The sequence below is a fragment of the Pelmatolapia mariae genome, linkage group LG3_W (assembly GCF_036321145.2).
Source record: "Pelmatolapia mariae isolate MD_Pm_ZW linkage group LG3_W, Pm_UMD_F_2, whole genome shotgun sequence".
In the NCBI taxonomy this organism is placed as follows: domain Eukaryota; kingdom Metazoa; phylum Chordata; class Actinopteri; order Cichliformes; family Cichlidae; genus Pelmatolapia; species Pelmatolapia mariae.
In genome coordinates this window covers 91,173,525-91,193,539 of record NC_086229.1, presented here as the reverse complement: position 1 = coordinate 91,193,539, position 20,015 = coordinate 91,173,525, and the positions used below count along the sequence as shown (strand labels likewise).

The 20,015-nt window shown below is 42.1% G+C and overlaps 1 protein-coding gene across 1 annotated transcript; it reads left to right on the top strand.

The window, feature by feature from the left end:
- The first annotated feature begins 7,055 nt into the window (after window positions 1-7,055).
- On the top strand, window positions 7,056-19,670 carry LOC134624993 (equilibrative nucleoside transporter 2). Its single transcript, XM_063470271.1, has 13 exons — window positions 7,056-7,233; window positions 12,515-12,571; window positions 12,720-12,801; window positions 12,955-13,100; window positions 13,655-13,794; window positions 13,889-14,023; window positions 14,255-14,352; window positions 14,736-14,805; window positions 15,258-15,448; window positions 15,621-15,726; window positions 15,861-15,946; window positions 16,712-16,911; window positions 17,875-19,670. Exons 2-13 carry the CDS (start codon window positions 12,540-12,542, stop codon window positions 17,984-17,986), a joined length of 1,398 nt encoding a protein of 465 aa, XP_063326341.1. The 5' UTR covers window positions 7,056-7,233; window positions 12,515-12,539; the 3' UTR covers window positions 17,987-19,670.
- The last annotated feature ends 345 nt before the right edge of the window (window positions 19,671-20,015 follow it).

Sequence of the window (20,015 nt, the reverse complement as noted above, 5' to 3'; positions counted from 1 at the left end):
TTCCAGAGAGGCAAGCAGCTGCTGGCCAACCAACCAAACATAATGGTGGTTGACAAGATGTGCCGATGCCAGTGGACAGCAACAGGAAGAAGGAGCATGGGACAATAGAGAATTATCAGGAACTAAAGTAACAACTGGAGCAGACGTGGCCCAAAGTGGTCCCAGTGGTTATAGAAGCATTATGAGCTGTAATTTCCAAAGTGGAAGACGGGCTCAAGCGGATTCCAGGCACAAGATTCCAGGTACTGGACAGAGACATCCTGAACAGTCTTGTCCTATATACAGCTAAGATACTGCACAAGACTTTCAAACTCACAGTGCTCTGGTAGAGGACCTGAGCTTGAGGGACTTGCTATACCTTCAGCTACAGCAACTAGGTTAACCAAAGGAAATCAACTGATGTAACTCAGTTTCCTGGGCATGTCCTTCCTTTTTTCATAGAAGTAGAAAACGGTATCTTCTACGAATTGAGTGTTGTACAACCAAAATATATTTTGATATGATAAAACATATATATCAATGTTTTGATAGTTTATTAGCTAAAGTTTGACTGAATAAAAGTCTGTTATTTTGCCCTGTTTGCCTTTTGGATGGGGTATGGTCCCTGGGCACATGCCCAGAATCTTCTTTTGATAGCTCATTGGCCCTTAAGAGATGATTTCCCTTGAAGCCTTTTAGGTGTAATCTTGTTCTTTCTTTATCTGAGGATGAATCAGGTGGTTCCTGTACTCTGCCATCGTACATGCTGTTTATTTGTACTGACATAGTAGTTTTAGGTAGGCTTCGCCAAAGTGAGTTAGTGGTTAGAAACTCAGGCAGTAAAATAAAAAAAATGATTCTGTTCATTTAGAGTCAGTATTTTCATCATTTTCATCACTCATGACAAAAATTAGTTCAGGCCATGGATCTACTACTACTAGCACAAACAGAGCAACATAAAATGTTCGTGGTTAAGTGTCAAGAGGATTCTTGTGAGATATACATCGGGGAAACCAAACAATCTCTGGCTAAGCAAATCACAGGCCACAACTCTTTCATCTATTTACACCTACAGTCTAAAGCCACTTCGAGCCACTTCTTCAATGATGATGATGTACACATAGACCGGGAGCTCCCTGGACTGGGAGCTAAGTTCCTTTTTTGATCCCAGAAGGGAAAAAATAAAAATAGTACAGTAGCCTAAAATAAATGAAGTTAAAGAAAAAGGGTCATAGGCACTTAGTAAGGGTCTTATACTATGAGAGACTGCAAAAATATATATGAACAACAAGAGAGAACTGTGAATTCCATTAATAACTAATATGTACACCATAAATTTAAGAAAAACAGCTGCATGAAAGTATAATGGAAATATATGTGGATTCAAACCCCATGTCAGCAGACAGAGAATACACAACCACTGGATCACTAAGAGTAAAGTAAATAATGACTGCACCTCCAAGAACTCGGCTGTTAAACTCCTTAAGTTTGCAGATGACACCACCATCATGTGATGGTGATGAGTCTGCATACCAGCAGGAAGTTGAGCGGCTGGTACTCTGGTGCAGTCAGCACAATCTGGAGCTGAACACTCTTAAGACTGTAGAGATGACAGTGGACTTCAGGAGACATCCCTCAACACTTCTCCCCCTCACCATGCCCGATGTCGAGATCTTCAAGTTCCTGGGTACCACCATCTCCCAGCACCTGAAGTGGGAGACCAACATCAACTCCATCCTCAAAAAGACCCAGCAGAGGATGTACTTCTTGAGACAACTTGGGAAGTACAGTCTTCCACAGGAGCTGCTGATCCAGTTCTACACTGCAATCATTGAGTCTGTCCTGTGCTCCTCCATCACAGTCTGGTATGGTGCAGCCACTAAACAGGACAGGCGCAGACTGCAGCGGACTGTACGGGCAGCAGAGAAGATCATCGGCGCCCCCCTGCCCTCCATCCAGGACCTGCACCTCTCAAGAACCAGGAAACGGGCAGGGAAAATCATCACAGACCCCTCCTGAGGTTATTAAACGCTCTGAGAAACTCAGTACTGCACTACCTAACATCAGGGCTTTTATCCCCATTGATGTGCATTGAGTTTTTCCTTTTCAGTCACCTTTTTCACTCAACATGTGTTAATAGACCTCTCTGCATTGAATCATACTTGTTATTAATCTCTGTCTCTCTTCCACAGCATGTGTTCTATCCTGTCTAACTTCTCTCACCCCAACCGGTTGCAGCCCCTCCCTGAGCCTGGTTCTGCTGGAGCTTTCTTCCTGTTAAAAGGGAGTTTTTTCCTTCCCACTGTCGCCAAAGTGCTTGCTCATAAGGGGTCATTTGATTGTTGGGTTTTTCTCTGTGTGTATTATTGTATACAATATAAAGTGCCTTGAGGTGACTGTTGTTGTGATTTGGCACTATATAAATAAAACTGAACTGAATCTAAACATACCAGCCAGCAGATCTACTGATGATGATGCCCATGTGCAACACAATAAACCATGCTTTGGTGATTACACCACTATAATAAGATTTATAACTGATAATGACAAGACAACCTGCAGAGGAAGAGACCCAATATCTGGTCAAGTTTGTAGAAAACACAAAAAACAGGTCATGGACTGAGACCTAATCAGTGAGAAGCTGGTTTACTAACAAGAGTTTTTTTAGAAGGACTTTGTGTGGACTTCAAGAACTTTCATTGTCAGGCTTGTCCCGGTCCATACTGGCAAACATGATCTACAAGCTCTAACATTATTTTTGAAAGTTTTAATCATTTGTCTCTAGAGGGATGCTTATCATTTCAGATAATGTTCTTGTAAAGTTAGAAGTTAAACCAAGACGTGATGCTTTGAGGGTAGCATTCTGAGGATGTTTTGAGAATGCTGATAATGTGCACTTTATAACATGCTCTGTGGTGTCAAATCTAACATTTTTATTTTCAAACTGGCAGACATCTGGGGACTTTCCATGTAGTCTTTGCATGTTCTACCTGTGCCTATATGGGTTCTCCCTTGGTCCTCCACAGTCCGGAGACAAACATTGACTGACACCTGCTGCCTGCCATGTCGTCGCCACACGCCACTCAGTGGCCAGATGCCAGATGGCTGATGCATGTCACCTGCCACACTGCTGCCCATCACACTGTAGCTTTATGCCGGACAGCGGAACCTGCCGCCTGTTACGCTGTCGCTGGATGCCGGGCACCTGCCGCTGGACACCTACCGCCTGCCACGCCATCGCGGGACTCTGGACAGCAGACGCTGGACACCTATTTTCCCCCAGAGACCTTCCATTATCACCAGTGTGGGACCACCTAAATTCCTTTGGTTCTGTCAACACCGTCCTCCTGCTGGCGAGCTTTTAATGCACATCAGGATAATCAGGATTATGTGTGCTCACTCCTCTGCACTCCTTTGCTCTGTTCATGGGGCATCCACGTACTGAGCTGCACAAGCTCCCCACTGGCAATGCCCAGTTTGTCAGTAGCTCAGACACCTGCTGCCTGGCACATAGGATGCTAGACACCTGCTGGACGCCAAATCTTAGAAGCCAGACTCCTGCCACTTGCCACACCATTACCAGATGCCAGACACCAGATGCCAAACGCCAGATGCTAGACGCCATATGCCAGATGTCAGATGCCAGACGCCATACGCCATATGCCAGACGCCATATTCCATACGCCATATGCCATATGCCATACGCCAGATGCCAGACGCCAGACGCCATATGCCAGACGCCAGACGCCATACGCCATACGCCAGATGCCAGATGCCAGATGCCGGGCACCTGCTGCCTGCCATGCCGATGCCAGACACAGTACAAAAGCCGCTTGACACCTGCTGCCTACCACAATGTCGTCTGATGCCAGATGTTGGACTGCTACTGCCTGCCATGCGTTGCCGCTGGATGATGCATGCTGATGGCTGCCACATGCTGATGGATGCCGGGCAGCAGACACCTGTCGTCTGCCACGCCATTGCTGGATGCCGGACGGCTAGACACTTCCTCCGGACACCAGATGCTTGACACGGAGACCTTCCATTGTCACCAACGTGGGACCACCTAAGTTCCTTTGCTTCTGTCAGCTCCAGCCTCCTGCCTTGCCACCTGAAAGGGTTCATCTCCATTGCCGGCCACCTCCACCCGCCTGGGTCAAGTTAGACTCTAGAGCTTCAGACTTTTCTTTGTTCTGTTCCAGTGCATTATGTTGGTCTTGTTACTCTTGTTTTGTCCCTTCTGAGTTCCCAGCTGTCTCCATTTTCCAGATTACCCTGATGTGTGTATTTATTGTCCCAGTCTATCCTTGTCCAGGGCAGGAATGTCAGTTCATCTCCCTACATGTATCTCACCCATGTTCCATGCTCCATGTTATTAGTTATTTCCCAATTGAGGGTTGTTGTTAGTATGAGTCTCCTTTTGTCTTTTGTTTTTTTTAATTGTTGTTTGATTTTCAATCAGCCTTAATAGACAGCTTGGTTTTGCCAATGTTGTCTCATATATATGTATATATATATATGTATATATATATATATATATATACATACATGAGACAACATTGGCAAAACCAAGCTCTCTATTAAGGCTGATTATACAGAGCATCTACCAAGGAGATGCTCTGTCCCCACTGCTGTTCTGCATAGGCCTTAACCCCCTCACTGACTATGGAATGGAGCAGTTGTCAGCCACCTCCTGTACATGGATGACATCAAGCTGTATGCCAAAACTGAACGAGACATCGAATCACTGATCCAAACCACCAGGATATACAGCAATGACATCGGAATGTCATTTGGACTGGAGAAATGTAGTCGAATGTTAACAAAGAGAGGGAAGGTAGTCAGAACTGAGGGGATCGAACTACCAGAAGGCAACATTGCAGACATAGAGCACAGTTACAAGTACCTGAGGATCCCACAGGCAAATGGGAACCATGAAGAGGTCGCTCAAAAACCACCAAGTACCTGCAGAGGGTCAGGCAAGTCCTGAGAAGTCAGCTGAACAGTAAGAACAAGATGTGGACTATCAACACCTACGACCTGCCTGTGATCAGGTACCCAGCTGGGATAATAAGTTGGCCAAAGGAGGAGATAGAAGGCACTGACATCAAGACAAATAAGCTCCTGACCATCCATGGAGTGTTTCACCCCAAGTCCAGCACCCTGAGGCTGTACGCTAAGCGGAAGGAAGGAGGCCGGGGACTGGTGAGTGTCAGCACTACGGTCCAGGATGAGACAACAAACATTCACAAAGTAAGATGGCCCCAACCGACCGCGTGCTCAGTGAATATCTCAGGCAGTAGAGACCCAAGAATGAGGAGGAAGAGGAGGCACCATCATGGAAGGACAGGGAATTATTTTGGCTGGTGAAACTGTTGGGGATTCAAAATTTTAAAATTAAAGGCACACTGAACCAGCATGGCTATCACAGCATCTTGAAGTGACATGCCATCCCATCCAGTTTGCATTTAGTTGGACCATCATTTACTTTTCAACAGGACAATGACCCCAAAAGCTCATCTAGAGAATGCCAAGAGTGTGCAAAGCAAAGGGTGGCTACTTTGAAAAACATGTTTTGAGTTATTTCACACTTTTTTGTTTGCTACATAATTAGGTGTTCATTCATAGTTTTCATGCCTTCACTGAGAATCTAGAATGTAAATAAAGAAAAGAAAGTAAACGAGAAGGTGTCCAAACGTTTGACTGATAGTGTAATATATATATATATATATATATATATATATATATATATATATATATATATATATATATATATATATATATATATATATAAAACACCCAGCACGCCCCTACGGGCGGTTTATCCTTCAAGCTCGGGTCCTCTACCAGAGGCCTGGGAGCTTGAGGGTCCTGCGCAGTATCTTAGCTGTTCCCAGGACTGCGCTCTTCTGGACAGAGATCTCCGATGTTGTTCCCGGGATCTGCTGGAGCCACTCGCCTAGCTTGGGAGTCACCGCACCTAGTGCTCCGATTACCACGGGGACCACGTTACCTTCACCCTCCACATCCTCTCGAGCTCTTCTCTGAGCCCTTGGTATTTCTCCAGCTTCTCGTGTTCCTTCTTCCTGATGTTGCTGTCATTCGGAACCGCTACATCGATCACTACGGCCGTCTTCTCCTGTTTGTCTACCACCACTATGTCCGGTTGGTTAGCCACCACCATTTTGTCCGTCTGTATCTGGAAGTCCCACAGGATCTTAGCTCGGTCATTCTCCATCACCCTTGGGGGCATCTCCCATTTTGACCTCGGGACTTCCAGGTTATACTCGGCACAGATGTTCCTGTACACTATGCCGGCCACTTGGTTATGGCGTTCCATGTATGCCTTGCCTGCTAGCATCTTGCACCCTGCTGTTATGTGTTGGATTGTCTCAGGGGCATCTTTACACAGCCTGGACCTGGGGTCTTGCCTGGTGTGATAGACCCCAGCCTCTATGGATCTTGTACTCAGAGCTTGTGCTTGTGCTGCCATGATTAGTGCCTCTGTGCTGTCTTTCAGTCTATATATATATATATATATATATATATATATATATATATATATATATATATATATATATATATATATACATACATATATATATATATATATAACATACCTGAGTCAACCAGAGGAAATAAACTAAAATAATACAATTTCCGTCGTTCCTCTTTTCATAGAAGAAAAAAAAGATCAGCTAAGAGCTGGGTGTTACCATTGCAGTTGTGTTTTTCATTTTTTCTGTACATTTATTCATATAAAAGTGAAATAGATATTACGGTCTCAAAAAATTGCAAAGCTCTCATCCACCCTAAACTGAGCTTTGTTCTAAAGTTGTGTCGACTGCTTTAGCCCCCCCCCCCCCCGCCACCCCCAACAAACCCTGTAATAATATAAGTCAGCTGTAAATTGAAAAACCAGAGTAGCACTAATAATTGAGCCTCTTTGTTTAATTAATTTTATTAAAACAGCACTATTAATTCAGCGTGTCAAACGAGATGTGCTGAAACAGTAGAGCTGAAATGCAGTAGAGCACACCGGAAGTGCTTTTTGCTTTTTTTAAGGAGGCGGGTTGTGCCGGTTATTGTGCTATAAAATGCATACTGGCACGTCTATGAACCGTTGCGATTTCTACATTTCCCGCCATGTGGATGGACAGCAAACATATATGTTTGGACCCTCTGGCTTACTGAACCTTTCCGCGAACAGCAGGCACATTATGTTAACAGCGTGACGGCAGCATCGGTTTTTCGGTGAGTGTTTCACGCTTGTAGATCACGTTAGCTGGCACTGTGTTAGCTTACTGCTGTTTTGTGATGAGACGTGATATTCGCAGTCTTTTAAAAAGCTCTGTAGTTACGCGGTGATAGCAGCTTTCCTCTTGTGTCTTGTACTCCTTGAAACGTACAAACTGATGCATCACTATCGAGACTAACCGCAATGTTCAACATAATATCTTTACTTAAGCTTAAAATTATTATTCGTTTGGTGTGTCTGGTAAACCGAGCAGGTGTATTTTCATATCCCTCGTCCAGTAAAGATCATATTTAACGGGAGTTTACCTCTTTGAATAATGTAGTTACTACAGCGTAGTAAGTAACTACTGAACCAGATAATGAAGAAAAATGTGTTTTACAGTCTGGAGTGAAATGAACTCGGGCTGAATGTCTTTGAGTAAAAGTGGTTGAATCTGCGTTATCGCGTGATAACCGAATTTAACCAGGTAGTACTTGAGTCTGACAAGGACACATACGTTTGGTTTTGTGGTGTGAATGGCTGCTGCCATGTGCGCACATGGTCAGATTACAGTAAGAATGACCCTATGACTCAATACGGAAGCCATGTAGGTGCTACACCTTATGGTACTGTGCGATAGTAGAGTGTGTCTGCGTATTGACCTTCGAGCTTTGTGCTTCATCCCATTGGGTTGAAAATAAAATAAAATAATGGGTACATAAAAATAGCACGTCTCTACTTTGAGTTAGCTTGAGTTAGCACTTAATAAACTGTGAAACTTTCAGCTCAGTTTTTTATAATTGAATATTCTCTGTTTGTTTTTCTGTCAGTAAGTTTGTGTTATCATCTTTGTGGGATTCTTTAGTACTTTTAGTTGCAGTTACTGTTAGTATGAGAGTATTAATTTGATTAGGTTTTCCCTTTTTGTCTTTGTTGTTTCCTTATATTAAGTCAGGAGCCTTTTAAACAGATTTTTTTTTAGATACCCTGAAAGACCACAATTGGTCACCTTGCAGGAATGTAGTGTCTGAGCTTCTGATGGTGAGACGGTCGAATATCTTCATCTGTCTGAGGGATCTGCTCTTAGTCCAAATGATTTACTTTCCCCTGTGAGTCAACACGAAGAGGTCCAGGGAAGAAGAGAAGTATGTGTCTCTTCAATAGACGCATACTTCAATTCAATAGACAGACACATCAGTCCTTTCCCTTTCCATAGTTATGGTTCTAATTGCTTTTAAACTCTTACATTTTGGGAGCTGTGTGTCAGAAGGGGTACAGTTCCCTCAGGGTTTGTTGTACGTTGATTATACTTAAATACAAGACGAGACTTGACAGATGAATGTTATACTGTGTGGGGTTTAAGGACCAGATTGTCTAGACTTAGGATTTGTTATTACAGACAACAGAAGCAGCTCGTGACAAATAAAACTGACTCTGTAGTTCCCAAATGTCTTGACCTAATTTGGCCCGATTGGTTTGGTTTCATTTATTTGATGTATTTTCACTGAGCGTAACCATTTATAAGGAAGAGCTGCGTTTTTTTTCTATTCTTGACTTAAAAAAAAGATTCATGCTTGCACCATTTCACCTACAGAGCTTAGTTGCACCTGATCTCAGCTGTTGCTTATAAGTAGCTCCTTGTGCTGTATAACTCTGGAGGTGTGTGTGAAGGAGCAGGACAGAATACCATTACAGCTTTTTTTCATGGCTTCTCCTGTGCCCCAGCATCTCGACATAGCTAGCCCGAAGGTGTCTTTAAGATGTTTATTGATGTCTGACAGTGAAAGAAATAAAGCGCGTGTGATTGCATTACTTAAGTAAATTAAGTATATTGGAAAGCCTTCGTTACAGTGTTTTGAGTAACTTGGATATCTGGAGACAGATTAGGTTTTGTCCCAAAATGAAAAGGACACAAATATTTTTTTGGTGTTGCTAGGAGCAGAATAAATGCTTGTTAGCCAATATCAGCTGTTATCTTCAACACTCATATCCTGTTTAAATGCCTCCAAGCTCTCAAGCTAAACACCCAGAGTCTGGTACCACCTTCTGAATTATACTCAAATTATAGCTTCACCCCAGGGAGTGACTGTCTCATTGTAGCTGCTGGATTTGAAGCTCACTGGCAAGCTGTGTGTGAGCTATGTTGGGCAGTTATTTACTTAAAGTTCACAGACCTGGGAGTGTCTACCATTTGAGCAAAATGCCCCTCTTATCCTGCTTGTCCTACTTGTTTTTGAAGGTGAAAGAGGGCCGGGCACACCTTTGTAATAAAGACGACAGGGCAACAGACTAGAATATTAAATGAGTCGTCAGCTCTTATATGTAATCCTGCCAAAACATTTCTTTAAATTGTTTTTGGGAATAATCATTTATTTTTACAAATTTAGGTCTAGCTTTTATTTATGTTTGCTGTTTTTAAGTGTTTCTGTCCTTTCATCGCCCTACACATGTAATTTCTTTCTTAGTCTTACAAGTTTAGGTGCTGACAGTGTCGTGTTTGTGAGCGATCTGCTGTCTCTTCATTGAGCGGGTCCTGTGACTGGAGCGTTTGATAGCCACCTAGTGTTTTTGTTTCCTGCTCATTGTGGAGATTGATTATTTCATCTAAAGAAACGAGTAACATCAGCACAGACTAAATACAGTTCTTGTGTTTCGCAACAGTGGGCATAAACATGATTTCAGCAGCTGAGAAGTAGCTTATCAATGAAACCAGCTGATGCTGCTGATGAGACATGTAGACCTAGAAAAGGTCGTGTGACCCTATTACTGTATGTCTGCTTCAAGCCTTGACCTTAAATGACCCCTGGACGTGTTTGCATCACTGTGTCCTTGATGGGACACGTGGCACACCCAACACAGAGTGTACAGAGAACAGTGTGTACTTGTAAATTGTACTTCTAGATGTTTTTCAATAACTTTGAAGGTGCCGCCAGGTAGTCATTGTTGAACCGCAGCATGGTGATCATCTGAGGCATTTCCACCTGTATGTCTTTCGCAATATGTTTGAAAATATGAAGCTGGCAGCTTTTTATGGCCCCATGACTTCAGCCTTGTTCATGATTTACCAGTTCAGTTTAATTAGTTCTGCTTAGCTGCTTAAAAAGTCCTGTTTGGTTGGACTGTAACGATTCTGACCAGGCTGATTTAGTGAATGATGGCTTTTGAAAGCTCTGTCACTGAGGGAAGAGGGCAGAGGGTGTTCAACCAACTGTCTCACCAGGGAGGAAGCACACATGGATTTTTAGCTTATCTAACAAAGCGAGGAGTAGACTGGCGTATAAACCCAGCCATTTATAGACGATCAAGGACACTCATAATAGTGAGGACCTATAACTCAACTGTAGCAGTGGTTTTTTGGTCTGTCACACCTGCCTTTGTTGGAAGGAGCAATGTAAAACAAGTTTTACAGATGAAAACCAAACCAGGACAAAGAAGTGTAAATGAAACTCGGTGGGGGGAAAAAGAATAGACCATACTACATCCTCCTTCACAGCTGCATAACAAACAGTCTGATCCTCCAGGAAATCAACGCAAGCTGCTTCTGAATCTGTCTCTTGCCTTATTAGAAAGAAATACTACTGTGCTGTAAAACTAAGAATTATAGCTGTATGAATAAGAATTAGACATCCTGTCATAAGGATTGCCAAAGTCACCCTGATCCTTGACACAACACAGTATTAGTCAAGACTGGATCAGGGGAACATTACGAGTATTTATGGTAGTGAGAGAGAAATTAAACATGCCAGTGTCAGATTTTAGGGCCACTGAAACAGTCTGTCCAACGGCAAGCTAAAACTTTGTTCTAACAACAGGATTTAATTAGGCACAGGGTGTTAGACTGACTTCCCTAAGGGGCCCAACAGGAACTGAGAATCAGGTCGGAGGTCACACATGTAGTTTATTGTCCTGCCTGCATGTGACATGTGTGACCCATATTGCTTTTGTCATGTACTCTGTGGTCTGGGTAAAGCATTCAGTCAGTCATCCAGAAGCAGCAGGTCTCCCATGCAGCCAGTTTTAAAGCCTGAATATAATAGCATCTGCAGTATGGGGCCTTTTTAATAAAACCAAATATATCCTGATGTAAACGAGGTATCCTTTTTTTTGTTCTTTGAACATCACAACCCAGTAACCTCTCAGCCGTAAGTGGTTGATGGGCTGTTGTTGTCACACTGCCAGGTGGGCAGGTGGTGCGGAAAGAATAAATGAAGAGAAAATCCCAGCAGGTTTATAGTCTTCAGTGCTGTTTCTGTTACTATTCTCCCATGATGAATGATACTGTATCTAAAAGATAAAGTATCGTCTTTGTTGCTTTATCTTTTGGATATGCCCACCCAATATTTACAGCTCTGCTTTTAATTTAGTAGCGGCATGAGTGATGTGGTAATGATTATGTCAGCCAGTGAAGTACATTTTCATTACCATTACAGAAAAGAGATGAATATTGTGTATTCAGTTTAATTTTTTGTGTTTATTGAATTTAAAAAAGTGAGTTTAGAAAACAAACAGTGGAGCAGCCTTACATGTCCTCCTGTGAGTGAGTGGAAATGGCTTTTTCCAGTGAGAACTCAATACCTGTCAGTCCTCCCTGAGGCTGTACGGCAGTAATTTGTGTGTACACAAGGTGTGAAGTCAAATTCATGACTAATGGTGGACACATTGGAGAGAGGCTGAACTTGTTCCAGCTTCTGCTGCTGTTTCCATTGCCGTCGCCTCTATTGAAAATCGTTGAAATTGCACTTAGTCAGGTTTAATTAGATGTATGTACTCCTGTCATTCATGGCTGCTTACACTACATGCTGCTAGGTTCATTCTTATGTTACATGATGTGTTTAAGTCAAAGTAACTTTAACCCAGAAAGTAACGAGGAATGTCAAAGTCATTTTACATGCTGGGCCACATGCAGCCCACTTTGATCTCAAGTGGGAGTGAAACTCTGCTTTATGTCACAAACAGAAGTTTAGCTACATATTTAACCCCTGACACAGATAGAGAGAAGTGTGTCAACCGTGTCAGATGTTGACAGATGATAACTGAATGTTGCTGTAGTAAATGAAAAAGAAATCTGTCAGTAAGGCTTAAATTATAAGATGTAAATGTGTGAAATGTATGTACTATACAGCGTCTCTAGAGCCGGTTGTATTTGGCCAGCCCCTCACAGCCTCTCGCCAGTATTTAAACACATTCCTGCATTACTTATGAGTGAAACCTTGGCAGAAGAGTGTCAAACACACAAACAGCATTTTTTCCTGACTTTGGAAACGTGGCTGACCCTTTTTTCTCTCCCACTGCCCGTAGAGTCTAAACAAACTCCGACATCAGGATGAAACGACGAACAGACGCCCCTCAGGACCGGTGAGTTACACAAACAGCAGCAACTTTCACTTCCCATCCGTTTTGCTCTCAGCCACAGTTTCTGCGTGACATCTAAACTTGTTTTGTTGCATAAGAGGACAGAAGATTTCACCAATATTCATGTACCATCCCTTTTCCCCATCTACAGATACTACATGGTGGGAATCATGTTCTTCATTCTGGGCCTGGGAACGCTGCTGCCATGGAATTTCTTCATGACAGCTTCACTGGTAAAAACAAGACTTCACACAAAAAACACAAAATCTGACACAATATGAAGCACATGCTGGGTTTTCAGTGATAGTATATTTTGTATTTTATACGTCAGATGTAGCTTTGTTGTCGTATTTTTGAATGAAAAGCCCTGCGTTTGTGGTGTGTAGTACTTCCAACGTCGACTGGATACAACAGAATGGAGCAACGGGACCGAGGTTGTCCGCAAAGAGTACTACTTCAACAACTGGATGACTCTGCTGTCTCAGCTGCCTCTGCTGCTATTTACCCTGCTCAACTCCTTCCTCTACCCGAGGTCAGTGACTGTGTTAAAGCGCTTTCAAACATGCATTCCTTTCTCTGATGATCTGGCTGCAGTTGAACATGTCACCTTTATGTCTGAATCAGCAGCCTAGTTATTTGTCTTGAAGTAATGGCAGTAGGAATCTGAATATACCTAATAACATGTTTCTCTCTTTTAACATAACACAAGTCTGAAGGTCATGCAGTCACATTAATGAACACATCTTTAGCCCAAAAAACAGATAACAGAAAGCCTTGTTGCCATGGTGTCGTGAGAAATCTCTGATCCTATACAATATTATTTGTCACATGAACCTGTCTCTTCATGCTGCGTGAATGTCTGAAAATAGCCACAGAATGCTGCCGCTCTAACAGACGGATGTTTATTGCCTATTAGTGGACGACGATGTGTTGAAGTTAATTTGCTTCGACACATCGTTGTCCTTACAGGATGTCTGTTTCCCGATGGTGCTCTGTAAAAGTATACTCAGAGTGTTGCTCTGTGGTATATTTTATGATCTGTTAGATCCTTCATGGTTAAGTGTGTTGTAACTGTGTGTGTTTCAGGATATCGGAGGCGATACGTATCGCAGGTAGCCTTGTTTTTATCCTGCTGCTCTTCATCCTCACAGCAGTTTTGGTCAAAGTGCCCATGGAGGAAGACCGCTTCTTCTCGGTCACCATGGCTACTATCTGGTTCATCAACTGTAAGTCAGTGTGCTTCTATGTATATGTGGGAGACAGATGTACTTGAGTGATAAGATACTACAATAAAAGCCCCCTTTTTTCCTCCCTCGCCAGCGTTTGGTGCCGTGCTGCAGGGCAGTCTGTTCGGTCTTGTGGGGATGCTGCCTCAGAAGTACAGCAGCATCTTCATGAGTGGCCAGGGCCTCGCTGGGACATTCGCTGCCATCGCCATGCTAATAGCCATAGGAAGTGAGTCACTTACATCCACACAAGCTTCCAGTGGGCTCCTAATCCTCAGTTGCTTGGTAACCAAGGGCATTGAAAATCAACGGGAGCAATCAGCATGACACCACACACCGCACAGCACACTGCTTTCAAAGAAACCTGAGCACACTTGGTTTTGTTGAATGTTTTTTTTTCTCTTTTATTTCTGTCCCAGAATGCTTCAGTAACTCTCCTTTGTGTGTGTTTGTCACTCAGGTGATACGGACCCTGAAACGGCAGCTTTGGGTTACTTCGTCACACCGTGTATGGGGACATTGCTCACGCTCTTCAGCTACTTGGTGCTGCCACGCCTGGTCAGTCAACTGTCCTCTCAGCATAACTGCATTACCCACAATCCATCTGACCTCACCTATACAAACTCTCCACACACACTATCTGCTTTCAGATAGTGTGTGTGGAGAGTTTGTCAGCAGATGAACCTGGATGTGGACATTTGTAGCATTTTCCGACTGCAAGTGTCAAACTGTCTCGTCTGAGTAAACAGAATATATAAAGTATATAAAGATGGATGTGGCCACACACGGTGGTTTTGGACTTTGTATCACAAGTGCTCACTGGCATCCTAAGTGAATCCATTATAGTATAAACTTGATTACAAAGCCCAAAAACCTAATGTTTATTATATTTTGATATTTCAGCTGTTTGACTTTTGTGTTGGTTTTTTGTTTTCATGCAGGAGTTTGCTCAGTATTATCTGAACAAAAGCAGCACGTATGAGGCAGACACCACAGACGAGCTGCTGAAAGGTAGGCTTTGGCTACACAAACAACTCTTCACCATCCCTGAATTAATGCCATTCCTTTCCAAGCTGCTCCACACTCTGAACACCAGAAGCCTTAAAATCTGTCAGACGTTACTGTGACAGTGAGCGAACGTTTGTTTGCTTTTCGACTCAGTTCACAATTCTGTCCCTCGCAGTCTGGTTGAATCAAATCAATTCAGTGGAACATTATCTCATTAAGTTAGTTTACCCTCTGTTTATCCAATTAGACGGTGCCTAACAAAGATGGGTTTGTGAGGCTCACACAGCCTCCTTCCTTTTTATGAATGCTAAACAGCCCATAGAGGTCTAATTAGTCATAATTCACTCAACCAGATCCCACATTTGAAACATTACCTTTGAGCACATATTGAATAATAATGTTTTTGTGTGAAAGTGAAACAGCGGAAGTGATGCTTTATATACATTCAATTGCAGAAAGCAGCATGGTGGAAAATGGCAAGCTGGCCGAGCACGTTAACGGATCAGCAATCGGCAACTCGGCCAAAGGTAGCAGCGTCACGGAGGCCGAGGCCGAGCCAAGGTCTGATGGAACCAAGCAGGCCTTCCTGCCCCTGGAGCCTGAGAGGGGGCAAGCCAAGGCCTCGGTTATAGAGGTCTTTAAAAAGGTACCCTCGTGTGGAATGATATCACAACGTTACTAAAATGGAAAGAAAGTCCAGTTTTATCCGAGGTCATTTTGTTAGTCATCGTTTTGATTTGAGTTGAAACAACTGAGATCAGTTGATTGTATACAAATATTAAAATACTAAATAAATAAATCCATGTTCTCGTTTTCAGATCTGGGTGATGGCGTTCTGCGTCACGTTTGTGTTCACAGTCACTCTGTCTGTGTTCCCTGCCATCACCGTAGATGTGAAAACTGTATTCAAAGGAGAAAAATGGGGTAAGAACGAACATTTGCTTCAGTGCAAAAGCATTCAACATCCATTTAGCGGATGGCAGCAAATATAGTGCATCTCTTTTGTAGCCTTTGTATTGTGTTATACAAATGTATCTTTGTACTCATTCTTTCTTCAGAGCTCTACTTTATTTCGGTGTGCTGCTTTCTCATTTTCAATATTAATGACTGGCTCGGCCGGACCATCACCACAAAGATACGCTGGGTAGGTTTCCATATGTCATTTATGTTTCTGTCTAGACTGGACTTATTATGTATTTCATCAGAAAAAAAACTGAGCTGTTCTCATTCTTTCATTCATTCATTGTTTGCTTTTTTTAATATGACAAATATGTATGTATATTTAGCAAATATGAAACAAACGAGAAAAAATATTTTATTGTGTATTGATGCACAAAATTGTGCTTAGATGTAGCTTTTAAGCACACTAAGCATAGCACATTAAACAAAAGCCATAAAACTGAGGCCTGATTGGGCGAAAGTTTTTCATATCCACTTTTTTTTTTTTTTTTTTTTTTTTTTTTTTTTAGCTCTACATTCTGAATTCGTACATCAAAACATACCTAGTTTTAATCCTCGATCTGTTAGGGTTTACAGCTTTTAGCACAAGAGCACAGAGCGTACTCATCACAAGACTTGTCATTATAAGGAGACTCCCAAATCCAGCTGAATCCAGATGAATGCGTTGTCCTGAGCTGGAGGTTTCTTCCTGTTAAAAGGGTTTTTTTCCTTCCCACTGTCAAACGCTTCCTAAAAGGAGGTCGTTTGACTGTTAGGGTTTTTGGTCATTGGTGCTAAATGACATAGCCACATATTTGCTCCAGTAAGCTTCAGACAGCAGTAGGTGCACTGCATCCTCTTTCAGTGAAATTGATTATTTTGGACTTCCTCAATGAGCTTAAATCAGAATACTAGCATGCTTTAACCAGTTTCATGTCTTCATGTATTCTCCCACCTCTCTCCTCTGCAGCCCTCTAAAGAGTCCCGTCTCTTCCCGATGCTGGTGATCTCCAGAGTAGTGTTCATCCCTCTGCTGATGTTCTGTAATGTCCAGAGCCGCAACTACCTTCCCGTTTTATTTGAACACGACGCAGCATTTTCTGTCATCATGGTTTTCTTCTCTCTGTCCAGCGGCTACTTTGTCTGCCTGTCCATGTCCTACGCGCCACAGTGAGTACCGCGTCGACACATTCAGAGGTTACACGATCACTCCGCAGACAGCTGCAGGACTGTGTTCTGATGCTTGTCATGTGGACATGTTTTGGTTGCTTATTATTGGAATTTGGGACCAAAAGATTTACAGTTTATTAAACAGTGTTGTGTTTATATGTGTTGTTTTGGAGCTCATGCCTTGTTTAAGGAGTCTTTAACAGCTTAGTGTAATCGCCTTTTACAACGTCTGAAATTCATCTACATAACTGTGGTGTAGTCTTCCAAATCTGTATGCCCGTTTTAGACACATTTTAGACACAACTTTGTATGTGGAAACATATGGAAATGTTCACACATGCAAAATTACCCCTGAGTTATGAAACATGCTGTTATGTTAGTGAGTCATTCTAAATCCATGGGTTTGTGTTTTGTGTCTGCAATCAGCATACTGCCACGCCTCATGTACCCATGCAGGGGAAAGGTTTCATTTAAGGTGAAGTGGAGAAAGTGGCGAGGATGCTGAAAGGAAGAATCCACATGAAGACTTATTTGTGTACCAGGAGCAAAAACTGTAACAAATAACAACAAGGAAAAAATGAGATATGAATACAGATTTTAAGGTGAAATCACAGTAATAGGAAATCGGTGTTAGTGGCCACTTAAATGGGAGGTAAATACTAAACATCTGAGCTAACAATACAAACTACTGAACAAGAATTCATGCAAGTCAAGCTGCCATTCAAAAATGTTACACTTTTAAAACCAATGAATAATGTAAAATCTGTAGTATGGGTCATGTGCACCTTGTTATGCACACTTGAATTGGTAAGCGTTCTTGAGCTGTACCTGGATCACATGACTAAAGGGCACAGCAAGCTGAATGTCCACTAATGAATGTAGTGAAGGAGACCTGAAGCCACTGTGTGCTTTTTCAATGTTGTTGTGATTCCTGAAGATTAAATATGTGATGTCTGCCTTCAGGTTGGTGGAGCCTAAAGACGCAGAGACTGCAGGAGCCCTCATGACCTTCTTCTTGGCTCTGGGTCTGTCCATAGGAGCCGCCCTGTCCTTCCCCCTGCGGAAGTTGATCTAGTTAAACACACACGAAGAGGAAAACGAATGCCCCCGTCTGGCCGACCTTTCTGTTGTTTTTTTTCTTTTTCTTTTTTTTTCCTGTTTCCTGCTTGCCTGGAAATGTGCGCCACAGTGAGACTGGAACAGTAATGGCTGAAGAACTGCTACTGTTTGGGAATTGTTAGCTTCACTTCGAAAAGAGAAAGGGAAATGCTTCGTGTTACTGAAAAGAACTGCTGCTCACGTTACCTGCTGCTAATCTGAGAAACCGGTTAGAAACATTTCCTCCATGGGAAGTCTTTTTTTTTCCTGATCACTGTTGTGCTTTTCTACATTTTGAGGTTTATTTATGTTTGACTGTTTTTTGGTTTGTTTGTTTTTTTTCAAAGTTATTTCTGGGCATTACCCTGTGCCAATAACTTGTAGATAAAGGGAGACTGAGACTGATTTTTACTGCGGTCGGGAAGACTTTTGTATGATATACTGTAGGTCATTTTTTTTCCACAGCTGAGACTGTGATATTTCCCTTTGTATTGAGGACTTGGCTGATGAGTTTTTAGACTGAGTTGTTTTTAGTGTTTTTGTTTCCTTCCGTTATTTCTGTAGTTTCTCTTCTTCAGGCCAGGAACTCCATAGTTTGAGCTGATGCTGCCCTCTGCTGGTCAAAAGTTTGAGCTGACTTTTTTTCCTGCTTACAAACCTGAAAAGTTCTAAACATAGGAAATACTCATAAGCTGTATTGCAATCAGGATGTAAAATGCTACTGAATAGCAGGGAGGTGGTTTATTTATTTGTTTGTTTTTTCAGGTAAATGAATTTTCTGTAGCTGTAACACAGGAATCAAATGTGATTGTTAGGAAAATGACGAGAAAGTTACTCTTAATGCTGAGTCATCATTTTATTTGTTACTTTTTACCAATTTGAACTGTCAGATATTGACCTTTGTAGACGATTGTGCCATACTCCGCTTCCACACTGATTTTTATAGTACTGCTCTTTGCTCAAATGTATCGAAATGAACTGTTTTAAAAAAAAGAAAAAAAATTAACATTAATGTTACACTTGGGTTACGTACACTGAAGTGCTCGACAAGTCTCTGTTTTTGTTATCATTCTGTAATTGAAGATTATAGAACGATGATGTGTCAAATCGCTTTTAGTCTTGAAATGTGTGTCGTTTCAAAGTGAGCGAAGGGCCGAGAGCTCAAGCTGGGTGAAATATTCAAGTTTTTTTTAAATATTTTTTTTACTTGATTTGTGCTGGATTTACATCCGACGGGAAATGAGCCAGCACAGGCCGTGTCGTCATCTTTAAATAGGAACCTAAAATAAGGCAACGTTTTTCCAACGTTGTGTCAATGCCACTTCAGCAGGTGTGCGTTGTGTTGCAGTGGAAAGCAAAGAGTGGCAATCAAGAACAAGAATGTCTTTACTGTTTTCTATAAACAATCTAAACTGACTTGAAGTGAAGGCGTGGGTAGTTCTCAGGCAGTGTGTAGCTCCACATGACGGGCCTTAATACTACAACCCAATTTAAAATATTCATGTCTGCTCTGCAATACATTTGGTTTTGTGTTCTATATCCTTCTCTCTGACACATTGGTACATGATGTGCTCAATAGGAACAGATTTTTACTGAATTACTTGAGGGAAGGGACTTCATGCCTCTGTGTATGTGTGTGCGAATAAATTTATTTGACAGGTTGTGTGTTTGGTGTAGATTGTTCATTTGTATGTACAGTTACAGTCAGCAGGATTTTTTTTCTACATCCAAAATAACAGGTAACGGATTTGCTACAGTGTGTGTACATGTAAACGTAGTAAAAAAGTAAGTCTACCACACAAGTTTCCTATTTGTCTGTTGTAACAATGCTTCGTGGTAATAAATCTTACACTTTTAAAGTCTATTTATTTCCCCTTGAAGTATGAAAGAAGACACATTAGCTATTTAACCATTAATACATGTAAGAAAAATGGACCTCAGTAGGGTGACCGTGAAGGCAACTTTGAGCCTGTGTTTGAGCAACTGAATAGTAGCCAATTTTTTTT